The 18,390-nt window shown below is 32.9% G+C and overlaps 1 protein-coding gene across 3 annotated transcripts in view; it reads right to left on the reverse strand.

Annotated features, from left to right (window-relative positions):
• Nucleotides 1-10,843, reverse strand: part of LOC139893268 (cellulose synthase-like protein G2) — a 40,938-nt gene extending 30,095 nt beyond the window's left edge. For all 3 annotated transcript variants that reach the window (XM_071876421.1, XM_071876422.1, XM_071876420.1), the window contains exon 1: nucleotides 10,219-10,843. In XM_071876421.1, coding sequence (XP_071732522.1) covers nucleotides 10,219-10,815 — 597 coding nt within the window. In that variant the 5' untranslated portion in view covers nucleotides 10,816-10,843. The remainder of the gene's footprint in view (nucleotides 1-10,218) is intronic.
• Between the last annotated feature and the right edge of the window lie 7,547 nt (nucleotides 10,844-18,390).

Here is an 18,390-nt window from a genome sequence, read left to right on the forward strand (position 1 = left end):
TTACAAGAATTCGATATTGAAATCCGAGACAAAAAGGGAGCAGAAAATCTCACCGCTAATCATCTTTCTCGTCTTGAAAATCCCGAATTAGAAGTTCTAAATGAATCGGCTATACAAGATAACTTTCCTGATGAATATCTATTGCAGATAGATTATAATGAAATTCCATGGTTTGCAGACTATGCAAACTACTTAGTATGTGGATTCATTGAAAAAGGGTTGTCGTACCAAAAATGAAAGAAATTCTTTAGTGATATAAAACACTATTTTTGGGAAGATCCACATTTGTTTAAAAGTTGTCCCAATGGAATAATACGCCGATGTGTATTCGGGGATGAATCTAGTCAAATCTTAAACCACTGTCACACAGGACCAACAGGAGGGCATTATGGGCCTCAACTTACAGCAAGAAAAGTTTACTATGCTGGGTTCTATTGGCCTACAATTTTCAAAGACGCACACCTTCTTTGTAAATCCTGTGATGCTTGTCAAAGGGCCGGAAAAATAAGTCAACGTGATGAAATGCCACAAAATGTCATTCAAGTATGTGAAGTATTTGACTTTTGGGGTATTGACTTTATGGGTCCATTTTCAAAATTTCATAATAATCTCTACATTCTCGTTGCCATTGATTATGTATCTAAATGGGCGGAAGCACAAGCTCTCCCGACTAACGATGCACGAGTTGTATTCAACTTCTTAAAATGTCTTTTTGCTAGGTTCGGAACACAGAAAGCTTTAATAAGTGATCGGGGTACTCATTTTTGTAACAATCAACTTGAGAAAGTTCTCAAAAGATATGGAGTGACTCATAAAATTTCAACCGCTTATCATCCACAAACAAGTGGACAAGTTGAAAATACCAACCGAGCATTAAAACGTATTCTAGAGAAAACCGTAGGATTGAATCCAAAGGAATGGTCCATGAAATTGGAGGATGCACTCTGGGCTTTTAGAATAGCCTACAAAACTCCAATTGGAACCACACCTTTTAAACTCGTTTACGGAAAAGCATGTCATCTTCCATGTAAGACCCGAATAATTACAGTGTACATAAGTGAATTTGCGATACTTGAGACGGGGTTTTGTTGTGTATATTTAAAGCAGGGAAAAATTCTGAACTGGGGGTGTCGCACGCCGCGCGGCTATATGGCGCGCCGCGCCATCTGTCTGTGACAGATTCCCCTTTTTCTTTTAATTAGATATTTTGAGGGCATTTTAATAAAACTACTTTGGGACCCGAATTTAATGCCTTAGATCAGTTTGGGAGCCTCATTCACTCCATTCACAACCACCTTATCATCTTCCATTCAAGTTTAGAGAGAGGAGGTTCTAGAGTGAGAAAACTCCATTAAAGGAAGAAGGAAGTCGAATCGAGTCTTGGTGCGAGTTCTAAAGTCGTTCATCTAGTCGCTAGCTACGTGGTGATTGTGTTGGTAAGTTATAAAACCCAATTTCTTACTTTAATTGTGTTTAAGGGTTAGGGTTGGGTTAGTGTTGCACACAAAACCCATTTGCTAGTAAATTTGGGGGTTTTGGGTGAATTTGGGTCATGTAGATTCAAAGATGACCAATTAGGGTTTTCAAAGTATTAAATTATGTTTATAAGCCTAAATTGGTTAGTTAATGTACTAGCACACTTATATATATGTAAATGGGTGTAATGACCTTAAAATGGGTCGATTGGGTCTTTAATGACCTAAGTGGTCTTGCTAGTGTGAAATTGAGTTAACCTTGTGATTTAAGAATGTAATAAGACCATAATTGGCTAGAGTTAGGGTTTTTGGTGAAGTTAACCCATTATTAGGGTTAATGGTGCAAAATGGGTTGAAATTGCACTTTGGGTCAAAATGGCTTTAGAATGGTGAAAGAATTGGTTGACCAACTTGAGTTGCGTTTAATAATATGTATAATGTGATTAGGTACGTTACATTGAGGTTTCGCAAGCTCGGGTATCTTTTCACAAGCTTTGAGGTGAGTGGAATAACTATATGCGTAGGTATATAATGTATCTATTTATTGTAGCGTGAAATGTGTAGTGTCGAGGTGTTAAGACACCACGTTTCACGTGAAGAGTGTAGCATCGAGGTGTTAAGATGCCACTCGGGTGTAGCATCGAGGTGTTAAGATGCCACCTAGGAGTGTAGTGTCGAGGTGTTAAGACACCACTCCGTAAAATATGAGTGAAGCATCGAGGTGTTAAGATGCCAATCGGGGTGAAGTACCGAGGTGTTAAGGTGCCACCCTAGGGGTTAGTGGTGCGAGGTGTTAAGTGCCCTAACGGATGTTATGAACACCGATGGCGTTTTCGCGAGCGCCGTTCCCTTGTACGATTGGTTAACCATGGTTATTTGTGTTGTAAGCATATTATATTATTCGAGTTATATTTATATGCGGTTGATATGCTAGCTCGTGGTATTGGAGAATGATAGTTGTAATTTTGACGATAAGCTAATTGTGTTTGCTAGCATGTTTGCGGTATTGTGTAAGTGTATGCAAGTAGGTATAATTATATATGTATTCGTATAATTATTGCATTCACTAAGCTTTGCTTACCCTCTCGTTGTTTACCTTTTTATAGGTTCGGTTGTGGACAAGGGTAAGGGCATCATCTTGGATTAGAAATCCCGTCGTTGCTAGAGAATGCTTTTGGGCTATTTAGCTTTTGGAGTATTGACTGAGACTTGGGTAGTTTAATCCCAAACACCATGCTCGTAGTGTAGTTTGGTACTAACTTTTGATGGTCGAAACTCATATTGTGAATTAAACTCGTAAAACGGCCGATGTGGGCCCCGCTTGTAAAACATCATTTTTATGTTTGAATCGTGATAGTTTTACATATTTAAATGTGTGGTTAAAAGCGTGTCGTCTAAAAATGTCGGGAACTAGTCGATCTTTTTCGCATTTGAAACTTTCCGGACAGGCCTGAATGGCGCGCCGCGCTGCCATCCTGGCGCGCCGCGCCACTTCACTGTACAACAAATTTTTTTTTTTTTTTTCACGTGGTTGGGTCGCGGGTTGGTTTGGGTTGTTACATTCCAGTAGAAATTGAGCACAAAGTATTTTGGACTTTAAAGACATGTAATCTTGATTTGCATGAAGCCGGACGTTTACGATTAAGTCAACTAAACGAATTAGAAGAATTAAGACATGAAGCATATGAAAATTCGTTAATCTATAAAGAAAGAACGAAAAAATGGCATGATAAAAGAATCAGAAGTTCAAAAGAATTTAAAGAAGGAGACAGAGTCCTTCTTTTCAATTCACGATTCAAGCTATTTCCTGGAAAATTGAAATCAAGATGGTTTGGACCATTCATAGTCAAAAAAGTTTTCCCATACGGAACAATAGAGTTAATAAATTCAAATGGGATTGAATTTAAAGTTAATGGTCACAGAGTTAAACATTACATACATGGTCCAATGGAAGTTGAAAATGAAGTTAATCACAATTTCAACACCACAGCTAACTAAGTGTGGGGAGAATCAAGTCTTTTTAAGGGTAATATGTATTTCTATTAGAGTTAGATTTTCTGTTTTCGTGTAGTTCTCGAGAATGGAATCCGAATGGTCTTTCCCTAGTAGACCCTAGAGAAATAGTCTTTTCCCTCCATTCTGAATTTTTATTTTTTTTAGGTTTTACGAGGTGAAGAATTCCTTTGATCTGAACCATGGTCTACTACTACACGCTATGATTACTAAACGTAATAATAACATCTTTTCGAGTGAACTGGTATGATTCATAAGAGGCAAAATGGATGAAGTGAGGAAAGAACTCAGGAAAGATCGTCATAAGATACATTTTGGTAAAGGAAAATCAAAATCCGCAACAAAAAGAAGAGCACGACACTTTGAAAGATGTCATAAATGCGGAAAATGGTCACACGAAGGTAATTGTTCGAACAATCAAACATATTCAAATACCAAATTTGTTACTCTATGCAGAGAAGGACTGTTCATATGTTTAGAAGAAAAGTTATTGAAAAATCGAGGTTACGCTTATGTAGCTATGGAAAACCAAATCACACGACTTTCCTATGAGTCGGCTAAAGAAGGTCTCTGAGAATTCTTTCTCATAGGTAAGTATGTACAGTTTTTATTTTATTTTATTGCTTTTAACCTTTTGATAATAAATGCTGAATCGTTCGCTATAAAGTATTAAATTGATATTCAATAAAATTAGGTATGTGAAACCGAAATTATTGATATCATACAAAAATTTATTACATCACTGCTAAATTTACCGTTTATTCTTAAGGTATAAATATCTTTAATCAATCAATCCAAAATATTTCAGAAATTCGTCAGGAGTAAAATTAGGTAAAATAGCCGAAATTACTTTACCCAAAAGAGGGGCGTATATTTTTGATAATATTTGATTGATTAAAGTGGGATAAAAGACCAAAAAGATTTTTAATTTTAATTTTTACCTTGTTTTTAAAATTAATATATAAATATTAAATTAATATTTTAAATCTTTTAAATCAATATATTTAAGTTTGTAAATATTTTAAAAATTAATATTTTTAATATAAGTTTGTAAAACTAATATATTTAAATATTAATGATATTTGTATAAAATTTTTAATTTTATGCATTTTAAATTTAAGTTTGGTGTGAATTTAAAAACAAAAATTTACTTTATTTCATTAAGTTAAAAATTTGATATTTAAAATTCGTCGTGAGTTGAAGACTAGGTCATTGAACCGAAATTGCTTTACCAGAGGGCGGGACGAGAAATTTTATTATCATTATTTTTAATCTTATTGAATTAAAGTATGCCAAAAACATTTTAAAAAAAACCTAAAAATCTTTGCTTTTAAAACAATCGCTTTAAAATGACAAATTTTAAAATTTTGTCAAGGGACGGACTAGGTAAACGTACCAAAACAACCTCGTTCTAAATAAAAAGGAAAACAAAATTTTAAATTTAATTAATTGTTTTATTATTAAAGATTTTATATATATATAAAAAAAATATCCAATATGTTTGGAAACTTTGGTAAAATCTTAATGATCTTTTTACGCTAATCACCCTTAATAATTTAAATTGTTACTGATTTCTTGCAAATGAGGGTATTGCAAGATCTTAAGTGTGGGAAGGGGTTAAATTCTTTCGAATTTTTAAAATTTTAATTTAAACACTTGGTTACTATTAAAAATACTAGTAACGCAGTAGTTGTATTAGAATCTAGTGCTCTCTGATAATAAAGAACAACCCTAGTCTTATATACTGACTACTCAATTCTAGGTGTTAACACTGAAATTATTGTTACATCGGAAATGACATAAATTGAGAAACATCCTAAAATGCTTGAATTCATTTAAAATGAAATAGAGAAAAATAAAAAGGCAAAGAAAGGAAAATAAAAGCCAAGTGTGGGAAAAATTTACCAAGTTATTTAAAACATATATCACATATTTGTGTACAAATAATTGAAGATACTTTTGTTTTGGACAATTTTATCAGTTTTACCCGATTTCTTATAATATATTTGAAAGAAATGTGCCACTTGATTTAAAAGGAAGTAAAGTCTTCCGAGAAAAAGACACGCGCTTCTTGATTTAGGTCAGGAAGTTGTCGTCCAGACCAGTTGTAGAGTCTACGAAAAATCTTGAAAATTTTTCTCAAAAATCAGCTGGAAATCCACGGACCTCAGCATCAAACAGGGTCGCCAAGTAGTCAGACTTATCCTAACCATGAGAGGATCTGTCTCGTACAATGGGGGGCACCGTGCAAATTAGCTTATAAGACTAATGAATCAGATCCCCAGAAAGGATAATCTCCTTAAAGATCAAAAATCAGCTTTTAAGACTGATATTACTCAATCCTTGAGATTGACCTTAAAGATTGAGAATTCAAACTCATGGAATTCAATGATATCTAAACTCGAGCTTGAACGAGAAAATACTCATTGTAAGTTATGTTCAAACTTTTTAAATTAATGTCTAGTAGCTAAGTTATTATTATGCTTATTTAAATCAAAGTAATCATGATGTTGGACTAAATATTAAAGACGGGGTTATTGAGCTTTGTACCATAATTGGGGTTTGGACAAAAGACCGACCCTTGTGGAAATTGGACTATGGACTATTAATGGGCTTTATATTAGTTTAACTGAATGATAGTTCGTTAATTTAATATAGAGATTTACAATTTGACGTATCTATAAATAACCATATACACTCAATCGGACACGATGGGCGGGATATTTATAAATACTAATAATCGTTCATTTAACCGGACACGGGAATGGTTTAATAGTCAATGGAATCATTAAAACATGGGTGAATTATGTACAAGGACACTTGGCGTAATTGTTAACAAAGTATTAAAACTTTGTTACAGTTTAAGTCCCCAATTAGTTGGAATATTTGACTTCGGGTATAAGGATAATTTGACGAGGACACTCGCACTTTATATTTATGACTGATGGACTGTTATGGACAAAAATCAGATGGATATATTAAATAATCCAGGACAAAGGACAATTAATCCATGGTAATAAATTAAAATCAACACGTCAAACATCATGATTACGGAAGTTTAAATAAGCATAATTCCTTTATATCTTATCGCATTTTTAATTATCGTACTTTTTAATTATCGCACTTTTAATTTATTGTCATTTTATTTATCCATTTTAATTTATCGCACTTTAATTATCGTTATTTATTTTACGCTTTAAATTAAGCTATATTTATTTTTAATATTTTACATTAGGTTTTAACTGCGACTAAAGTTTTAAAATCGACAAACCGGTCATTAAACAGTAAAACCCCCTTTTTATAATAATAATACTACTTATATATATATATATATATATATATATATATATATATATATATATATATATATATATATATATATATATATATATATACAACTATAGTTTAAAAATATAGCGTTAAACTTGACTAGCTCCCTGTGGACGAACCGGACTTACTAAAAACTACACTACTGTACGATTAGGTACACTGCCTATAAGTGTTGTAGCAAGGTTTAGGTATATCCACTTTATAAATAAATAAATAACTTGTGTAAAATTGTATCGTATTTAATAGTATTTCGCAATAAAAATATAACTATTTCGTACCCCTCTGCTTTAACATCAGTCACCTCAGCGACACATCAGTTTTCTCTCTCCACTTCCTAACCACTTTCTCCCATGATATTTTCATAACACACCATTGTCAACCATGATACATTTCCTCACATTTTAGTATTTTATTATGATTATTAAATTATTAAAATGATATAATATTTTTTTAAACAACAGTTTTATCCCAAAACACAAACAAAAGTACAGTTATATTTTTTAAAGTACGACTTAATTAAACTAAAAGGCAATAAAATATTAAAAATATTTTTCTAATCGGAATCCATAAAAAACAGCCTTCGGTATCGTAAGCAGGTACTGAACTTTCATAAAGTTCATCTTCATTTTCCGGAAGTAAATAAAGAGAAATTCGATTTGAACGCCATTGGACGGTATCTTTTATATCGTACCATTGTTCGTCGGTACGTAGGTACTTAGCGGAGATCTCTGAAAGAGAATAATCTTCAAAATACAGAACGTCATTGTATTTAAACGGTACTTTTACTTTTTCTTCTAAACAAGTCCTGTAAACCAACGTCGCGAATGTCGATTTCTTTGAACGAAGCTTTCGAAGCACGCGTATAACCGTACTTTGTAAAAGCATTCGAAAATTAACCTTCGTAGTACACATCGAATGAGACAATTATGGGAGGAAATGTCAACATTTTTGAGTGATTATGAAGTGTGTGTTTTGATTTTGAGTTGGAAAGTTTGAAGTGTTTTGTGTTATATATATATATATATATATATATATATATATATATATATATATATATATATATATATATATATATGTATGTATGTATATATATATATGGTTGAAGATATAATATATACGTTAAAAAAGATAATAAAAAAAAATGATGCAGTACGTCGCCCTGAATTATGCTTGGTGATGAAAATTTGCAGGGCGGAATGGGTGGATGCTTTGAAGGGCGGCCGAAGGCGGCAATATATGCCATCGGCGTCCTCGGATAAATAGAGGATAAATAGAGTGAGAGCGGGTGTAAACCATCACCGTTGGGAGTGGTCTTATTCGACTTAAAATTTACGTTACAAAAATACATGATAAGTTATATACCCATTTTCAACTTTTAATCTATAAAATGTACTATATTATTTAATTATATAGTTTATATTATTATGTCAACTTTTAATATTCTATTATAAGTCCGCAGAACTTTTATCGGTTATTAAACATATTTTATTTCATTGTGTTTTAATTTTCTATTATTAAAGTTTGTTTGGTTTTGTATGTTGTAGTATTAAATTTAGGAATCTTCATCGAATGATAAAAGAAACTTAAAATTGATACAAACAAACCAACGATGAGGCCTTGAAAGTAAAAAACAAACACTAAACTAGTAAGTAGAACTACGTACGCTATTTAATATCGAGTTAAACCGGGACAAAAGCCATCCCCAAACTAAAAGGGCCAATAACGAGACAAACAAGCCAACAACCCAAACTACAAAAAGTACAAGGAGATCATACGCAATATTTATAATATTCAGATTTGTCCGTTGCAATTACAAAGTCTAGAGGTGCTTTACTTATGACTCAATATTTTTAATGTCCATTAGCAATTGAAAATTTTGACTTCAATCACCTCTCAAATATAAACTTAAAACTTGATTCACCCATTAAATTAAGTTGGTACGGAGTATATGTTTGTGATAACATAACGCGTCACAATTAACAAAATATCTCGAATCTCAAATGTTTTATCTTTTAACAAAATATTCGGTAATGCTGCGGTAGTGTGGTGGTATATTAAAAACCAGAATGCCGACATCGTTAAGTCCTATTTGGAATATATATAGGATTGGCGAGGCATCAAATTCGGTGTTTAGTGCATTGTTCTTTGAAAACTTTGCAGGTAAAAAGTAAATGAGTATTTCGGTGCTAATTTTCAGTTTTGAGGAGTATATATTATCAACACAAAAAAAGAGTTTGAAAAAAAAAAAAAAAACTTGAAACTGTGAAAACCTGAAGTCCATTTTGAGACTTTGAGAGAAACGCTGACATGGAACGCTAGACCGAAATATTGATACGTTGTAGTTGATGAAATATTTTGATTTATATTTATCGTTTACATATTTTTCAATAAGAAGTTAAAGTTTTTTTTAATGTATTTAATGTAACTATAGTAAGTATATAAGTTAAAATGATAATTAAAAAGTAAAAGGTGAAATTATAAAGTAAATAAAAAGTTTAATGTAAATATAATATTTTTTAAACTACATACGTAGTAATTCTTTTATAGAGACAATTAAATTAATGGCAAATGGCCCAGAAAGGTAACATAAGACAATCAAGGTAACCTCAAAAAAAGATGTCCGAAAAGGATTTCAATTTAATTTTTGCGATTGCGTGTTTAAAAATTTTAAAATTGAGGTAATATCCAATGAAAAAATAATAATCTAAAATCGCGAATTACTTCAAATTGAAAGTTGGAACAGATTCCAGTGCTTCGATTAGCATTTGTTGTGAAGCAACTTGATCAAAAACATCACGAAAAACAACGAATCGAGATAAACAAGTCGTTTTGTTCAAATGACTTGTTCATCTCGATTTGTTGTTTTTCGTGATGTTTTGGATCAAGTTGCTTCACAACAAATGCTAATCGAAGCACTAGGCTTCCGTTTCAACTTTCAATTTGAAGTAATTCGCGATTTAGATTTTTTTTTCATTGGATATTACCTCAATTTTAAAATTTTTAAACACGCAATCATTTTCTTGCGCAAAAATTAAATTGGAATCATTTTCGGACTTACACGATTTGGGGGTTATCTTGATTGTCAAATTTAGTAACTTATGTTATCTTTTTAAACCATTTGCACTTAAATTAATACCGATCAAGTTTTTATCTAAAATTCAATCTACCTTTTTACTTAAAGTATATAAAAGGCACTCAATCAATGCCACATAAACTAATATATCATATCATGTGCTTATATATTTATATATATTCAAGTATCAGCTCTATTTAATGTATTCTTGATTAATTATTAAGTTTTTATTCATTACTGAAAACATTAATATAATACGCTAAATCTTAATGTTTTATGTAAATGGTGAGGACACAAAATGAAAGAGAAAGATTAGCAAATTCAAACCTTAATCCAAGCTTTCTCATCACAATCCATATTAACCTCATCATCATCAACCTCTCGTCCATCGAAATAAGCCGAAGGACAAATCGTCTTCACATCATACTTCTTACAAAAGGGCACCCACAACTTAGCAAATTTCCAAGCCTCTTGCATCGCTTCCAAAGTCACCAAACAACCCCCATCATCAGAAAGATAAACACAAAGTTTTTCAGGTGGATAATTCAAAGCCATGGTGGAGACAACCGTGTTCATAACCCCAAGTGGCGGTTCCTTTTGAGGATCCGCCGTACATATGAACACGTCAATTGGTGGAAGTTGGTCGTCGTTTGACAACCTGTCCGGGAACACAGTTCTTGTGACAGGTCTCCAAAGGAACGACTGGCTCATAAGCCATATAAAAGAGAGTACGAATTCTGCTATGAATATTAAGATATGAGGAATGAATGGTTGAGTTGTGTGAAATAGTGCAAAGATAGAAGAAAGTCTGTAGTAAATGAGGGTTGTTAGAGCTATTGAGTGAAAGAGTGTGTATAGTCTGTTAATAATTAGGGTTTGTAGTTGAAGATGGGTGAGGTGAAGAGGATGAGAGGTAGATTTCATTTAAGAGACGTATATGTTACGGAGTGAAAGTATCTGACTATCTGAGGACTTCTGTTTTTACATGCTGCTTTATAATTGTACACATATGTCACATAAAATATCCATCACAAATAAACAAGAAATATCGGTTGAATTTTATATGTATGTTATGTTATTTTATTGTCCAAGGCAAACCGGGTTACGTTCATGGTTTTACTATGTACATCTAAGTAAATATCATTGTATTTTTTTTTTTTTTTCAAGAAGTCTGAACAAGAAAAATAATGCTCGTATCAGTTAACTCATTTAATTGATTTATAAAAAAAATAAAAATTAATCGATATATAACGTGCGTTGATCGGCAAAGATGTGACAGCACCACCCCACTGAAATGTCCCGTTCTTATTGATTAAAAACGCTCCATATTAATTGATTTCGTTGCGAGGTTTTGACCTCTATATGAGACGTTTTTCAAAGACTGCATTCATTTTTAAAACAAACCATAACCTTTATTTCATAAATAAAGGTTTAAAAAGCTTTACGTAGATTATCAAATAATGATAATCTAAAATATCCTGTTTACACACGACCATTACATAATGGTTTACAATACAAATATGTTACAACGAAATAAGTTTCTTGAATGCAGTTTTTACACAATATCATACAAGCATGGACTCCAAATCTCGTCCTTATTTAAGTATGCGACAGCGGAAGCTCTTAATAATCACCTGAGAATAAACATGCTTAAAATGTCAACAAAAATGTTGGTGAGTTATAGGTTTAACCTATATATTATCAAATCATAATAATAGACCACAAGATTTCGTATTTCAATACACATCCCATACATAGAGATAAAAATCATTCATATGGTGAACACCTGGTAACCGACATTAACAAGATGCATATATAAGAATATCCCCATCATTCCGGGACACCCTTCGGATATGATATAAATTTCGAAGTACTAAAGCATCCGGTACTTTGGATGGGGTTTGTTAGGCCCAATATATCTATCTTTAGGATTCGCGTCAATTAGGGTGTCTGTTCCCTAATTCTTAGATTACCAGACTTAATAAAAAGGGGCATATTCGATTTCGATAATTCAACCATAGAATGTAGTTTCACGTACTTGTGTCTATTTTGTAAATCATTTATAAAACCTGCATGTATTCTCATCCTAAAAATATTAGATTTTAAAAGTGGGACTATAACTCACTTTCACAGATTTTTACTTCGTCGGGAAGTAAGACTTGGCCACTGGTTGATTCACGAACCTATAACAATATATACATATATATCAAAGTATGTTCAAAATATATTTACAACACTTTTAATATATTTTGATGTTTTAAGTTTATTAAGTCAGCTGTCCTCGTTAGTAACCTACAACTAGTTGTCCACAGTTAGATATATAGAAATAAATCGATAAATATTATCTTGAATCAATCCACGATCCAGTGTATACGTATCTCAGTATTAATCACAACTCAAACTATATATATTTTGGAATCAACCTCAACCCTGTATAGCTAACTCCAACATTCACATATAGAGTGTCTATGGTTGTTCCGAAATATATATAGATGTGTCGACATGATAGGTCGAAACATTGTATACGTGTCTATGGTATCTCAAGATTACATAATATATATTACAAGTTGATTAAGTTATGGTTGGAATAGATTTGTCACCAATTTTCACGTAGCTAAAATGAGAAAAATTATCCAATCTTGTTTTACCCATAACTTTTTCATTTTAAATCCGTTTTGAGTGAATCAAATTGCTATAGTTTCATATTGAACTCTATTTTATGAATCTAAACAGAAAAAGTATAGGTTTATAGTCGGAAAAATAAGTTACAAGTCATTTTTATAAAGGTAGTCATTTCAGTCGAAAGAACGACGTCTAGATGACCATTTTAGAAAACATACTTCCACTTTGAGTTTAACCATGATTTTTGGATATAGTTTCATGTTCATAATAAAAATCATTTTCCCAGAATAACAACTTTTAAATCAAAGTTTATCATAGTTTTTAATTAACTAACCCAAAACAGCCCGCGGTGTTACTACGACGGCGTAAATCCGGTTTTACGGTGTTTTTCGTGTTTCCAGGTTTTAAATCATTAAGTTGGCATATCATATAGATATAGAACATGTGTTTAGTTGATTTTAAAAGTCAAGTTAGAAGGATTAACTTTTATTTGCGAACAAGTTTAGAATTAACTAAACTATGTTCTAGTGATTACAAGTTTAAACCTTCGAATAAGATAGCTTTATATGTATGAATTGAATGATGTTATGAACATCATTACTACCTCAAGTTCCTTGGATAAACCTACTGGAAATGAGAAAAATAGATCTAGCTTCAAAGGATCCTTGGATGGCTTGAAAGTTCTTGAAGCAGAATCATGACACGAAAACAATTTCAAATAAGATTTCCACTCGAAATAAGATTGTTATAGTTATAGAAATTGAATTAAAGTTTGAATATGATTATTACCTTGTATTAGAAAGATAACCTACTGTAAGTAACAAAGGTTTCTTGATCTTGGATGATTACTTGGAATGGATTTAGAAAACTTGGAAGTAAACTTGCAATCTTGGAAGTATTCTTGATTTTATGAAACTAGAACTTTTGAAATTTATGAAGATCACTTAGAACTTGAAGATAGAACTTGAGAGAGATCAATTAGATGAAGAAAATTGAAGAATGAAAGTGTTTGTAGGTGTTTTTGGTCGTTGGTGTATGGATTAGATATAAAGGATATGTAATTTTGTTTTCATGTAAATAAGTCATGAATGATTACTCATATTTTTGTAATTTTATGAGATATTTCATGCTAGTTGTCAAATTATGGTTCCTACATGTGTTAGGTGACTCACATGGGCTGTAAGAGCTGATCATTGGAGTGTATATACCAATAGTACATACATCTAAAAGCAGTGTATTGTACGAGTACGAATACGGGTGCATACGAGTAGAATTGTTGATGAAACTGAACGAGGATGTAATTGTAAGCATTTTTGTTAAGTAGAAGTATTTTGATAAGTGTCTTGAAGTCTTTCAAAAGTGTATAAATACATATTAAAACACTACATGTATATACATTTTAACTGAGTCGTTAAGTCATCGTTAGTCGTTACATGTAAGTGTTGTTTTGAAACCTTTAGGTTAACGATCTTGTTAAATGTTGTTAACCCAATGTTTATAATATCAAATGAGATTTTAAATTATTATATTATCATGATATTATGATGTATGAATATCTCTTAATATGATATATATACATTAAATGTCGTTACAACGATAATCGTTACATATATGTCTCGTTTAAAAAATCATTAAGTTAGTAGTCTTGTTTTTACATATGTAGTTCATTGTTAATATACTTAATGATATGTTTACTTATCATAATATCATGTTAACTATATATATATATATATATCCATATATATGTCATCATATAGTTTTTACAATTTTTAACGTTCGTGAATCACCGGTCAACTTGGGTGGTCAATTGTCTATATGAAACCTATTTCAATTAATCAAGTCTTAACAAGTTTGATTGCTTAACATGTTGAAAACACTTAATCATGTAAATATTAATTTCATAATATATATATAAACATGGAAAAGTTCGGGTCACTACACCCACCGCACGCCAATAAACTGCAACTAGATAAGTGTAACTAATCATATAGTAGTATAATTATTTGGTAAATCCAAGTATTGTCCATGGGACAGTTAATTAAGTTGCAAATCAAGATTACAACTAAATGTAATTAAGCTACTTAAACAAATAGAACACAAACAAGTAACGAGTATTGGGGTTACCGTTTATTGGTCGGCAAATCACGAAGGTGACTAAAGTAAAGACAATATTTTTATGGTTTTTAAATTTATAAAAAGTAAAACAAATGAAATCAAATAAGATTTTTTTGATGTCAAATTAAACAAGAATGCTCATCTAGACCTTTTACCCACAGTGTTAGATGGTTGGTGATTAAGACCCGATTAATTATCTAAAGCATGCACATTACTCGATCGGTTCACCAAGATTCTCTTGCGCAAACGTCAAACTAAATTATACGGTTCTCTCCTGCCTTCAATTCCTGTTATACTGCACGGTGTGCCATGATTTTGTACGGCGCATAGTATTACTTCTAGCTGATTCAGTCCCCGAAAAACATATCTTTTGACCAAATATCTCCCAAATCAAACCAACTATATCACGAGTAATCAAATATCATCATATATCAACTTTGCAGTATGTACCAATGAAAACTGTTACTCAAAATATAATCTCATACACATGGGCATATCGAGACTCGATCACATCAATAACAACTCACGTCACGATAAGCGCCAACCATCAAATGAACCTCCAATAAGAACGGTTAAAAATGGGTATGTCATCCATGCTTGTCCACGCGCTCAGGACAACGACACTACATTCGAATGTGTTGAAGTCGGTTACTCTTGTGATCTAGAGCAAGGTGCATAAATGAAAGGAGGGTCATGGTTAAAGTCCCACATGACTGTGTGCGAGTTTCCAGCTTTCTTGGATTTGGCCCAAAGTAGCTCTTGTGTTTTGGCTTTAGCCCCAAAAGGCTCTAATGTATACGCAACACCCGTTTGAACGTACAACATGTACATGAATCATCCACCAAGGTAGATGATTGTTGCAGACTACGAAGGCAAAACTGTCACCACATGCTTCAGTTGTTACCATGGATAGGTCATCGGATTAACCTCACCGGGCAATTGGTTTCCATGATTATAGTCTCATGGGATTCTAACCGGGCGCCCCCTGACGCGATATTACTATCGGTCTAAATGATTGTGGGTTTCTCGCTCTTGGTAAAGCCAAGCCTTCCCATAGTACCTAACATCGCATTGATGTCAGTAGAAATTGATGTAGGTTAGGAAGATACAATATCAAGTCCAGATGTCGTTGATATGCCATGAGGTGACAAAACTCTAACTGTTAAGTCAACCTGTAAAACTCTAACTGTTAAGTCAACCCGTAACGATTGAGATTCATCAGGCTTACAAGCTGATTGATCTTTAAAGAGATCATCATTCTGGGGATATAATAAATCTACTTATATAGTGTCATTGTGCCCAAGTGTATGAGACTGTAATAACCCTACTATTTCCGTTAAGCTTTGTTAACTGTCCGTTAAGTTAATTAACTGTGCTTACTTTCGTTTTGTGTATTTAATCGAATTAAACGCATACTTGAGTTCATGATAAACTAATATATTTAATATATGATTATATTAGCCAGAAAGCTTATTTCATGTTTTGAAATACAGCGAAAACGATACGGTTTTGAAAGCTCCAACAGAGGTCTCACGAGACTGCAAAACGTTCGATTTTTGATAAAATAATGATTTTTAATAATTATTCACTTTAATAAAAACTTAATTAATTTATTATTTATTTAATAGATTAAACTCAGTGGATTGCGTTTTAACGATCGGTTAACGTTCCGGGAACACGGTACGGTTCACGGCACACGAAACGGATCACTGAACGCGAGCTAGTAAGCAAAAAGAGCCCGGTGACCCATCCCCATAGGGCCACAGCCGAACTATAAGGCTCGAACTATAAGAACGGATCCGTAGGTCTGACAAACCTCACTCAACGAAAAGGTGCTTATTACTTCGTAACCGTATGCTTGATCAGCGTATGCTATATAGGGTAAAGGAAGTCGTGTAGCGCATTTAGCTATCCGCGGGCTAAAGCTTTTTATTCAAGTGCTCATAACACATGTATAGATTTTACTGATTTGAACGAAATCTCGTGGTCTAAGAAAAGATAAACTAATTTATTAAACATGTAGATTCTCTCAACAATTTTGTTGATCATTTTCATGTTTTATCTCAGATTCTTAAAGGTAATTTGCTTCCGCATACTTTGATGACTATGTGCTTGTTGAGGCATACACTGGAGTGGAGTCCAGCATGGTTTATGTCAAGAACATTTATGATCGCATTTAAAACTATTTCTTTTCAAATAATATTGTGGATTGTTTACTATTGTCATTATGTTAAATCTTTTGAATTATTTTACCTTAATGACAATGCTTTTGAAATAAATGCGATTGCTTTTCGAAAAACATCTCATATAGAGGGCGTGACCGTTAACTGTAGGACTAGGAGTTAATATTTCGTTAGTGTGTTCTGACGGGGTGTTACATTTGGTTTCAGAGCTAATGGTTGTAGAGAACTAGGATTTGCATTAGTGTGTCTGTTTGAGTCTCTAGGACACATAAGAGAGTATCAAAGAAGTTGTGATGTGGTCCAGTAGTTGGTGGCCTGCCTCCTTTAGGGGAGGTCAGGAGTTCGACCCCCCATTGGCTACATATTAAAAACACAATTTCATCCCTGCCATGAAGTATCCCCTCATGGCACCTTTCCCATATCGTTTGGGGGGTAAAGGGGAGGGGATTTTACTTGGCTGTGCCCTTGGATCGGTTTCAAGGTTTCCTCCTGAAACGACCCAACCCGTACTTATACCCGAAAGTTTTTTTTTTGTTTTTTTGTTTTTTTTTATAATAGTAAACCATTATAATGCCACTTTAAATGGTTACATGATGTCGACCGATTCATACAAAACATCTAAACGTTCAACAAGTTTAAAGTTTACATAATAGGCACGAAGTTCCCTAATCAAATGTGTTACAAGTTCGACCTTAAAATGATAGTTTTAAACCAAACGACACATGAGCATGGTTTGGGGCTAAACTACCCAAAACAATAGGCCATCTTCCAAAAGCTATGCCTACACAATCATCATGGCAATATCTAATTCCCGGCAATCCCTTTCTCGTTCTCCGCACTTGTACCTAAAAAGTAAACAACGAGAGGGGTAAGCAAAACACTTAGTGAATGCAATAATTATACACATACATATATAATTTACCTACTTGCAATCACTTACACAATTACCGCATACACGCTAGCAACTTAATTAGCATACCATCACAAGTATAACGCTAAATCTCGAATACTCAAACTAGCACAAATAAAGCATATAACCCAAACAATATATTTTGCAAAATAATAAGCAGCACACAAAACATCGATGTTCAAAACATCCGTTAGTATTCAAGGCTAGCCCCGCGAATGGTATCGTCAACATCGAATTTAAATCCCATCCGCCCCATTTAATGTGGTATCGTCAACATCATACTTAAAACCCACATATGAGGTATCGTCAACATCGAACTTTAACCCCTCATCAAATCACTACAATAGTGGTATGACATCGTCAACATCGAACTTTAAATCCATACATGAGGTATCGTCAACACCGAACTTTAAATCCTCATCAAATAATAACACACACAAAGATATGGTATCGTCACATCGAACTTCAAACCCATACCCCATAAGTAAATAAACTATATACATACGCATATAATTATTCCACTCACCTTGTCGTCTAGGTGATGATTATATGCTCCACAAACTTCAAAGTAAAGTACCTATTACATTAGATACACAATCAACATACAAACTAGTTGAACTAGACACCAACACTTAACTCTTGTGCATTTAATGTCTCTATTGCATTAAA

Source organism: Rutidosis leptorrhynchoides, chromosome 2 (genome assembly GCF_046630445.1).
Source record: "Rutidosis leptorrhynchoides isolate AG116_Rl617_1_P2 chromosome 2, CSIRO_AGI_Rlap_v1, whole genome shotgun sequence".
Taxonomy (NCBI): Eukaryota; Viridiplantae; Streptophyta; class Magnoliopsida; order Asterales; family Asteraceae; genus Rutidosis; species Rutidosis leptorrhynchoides.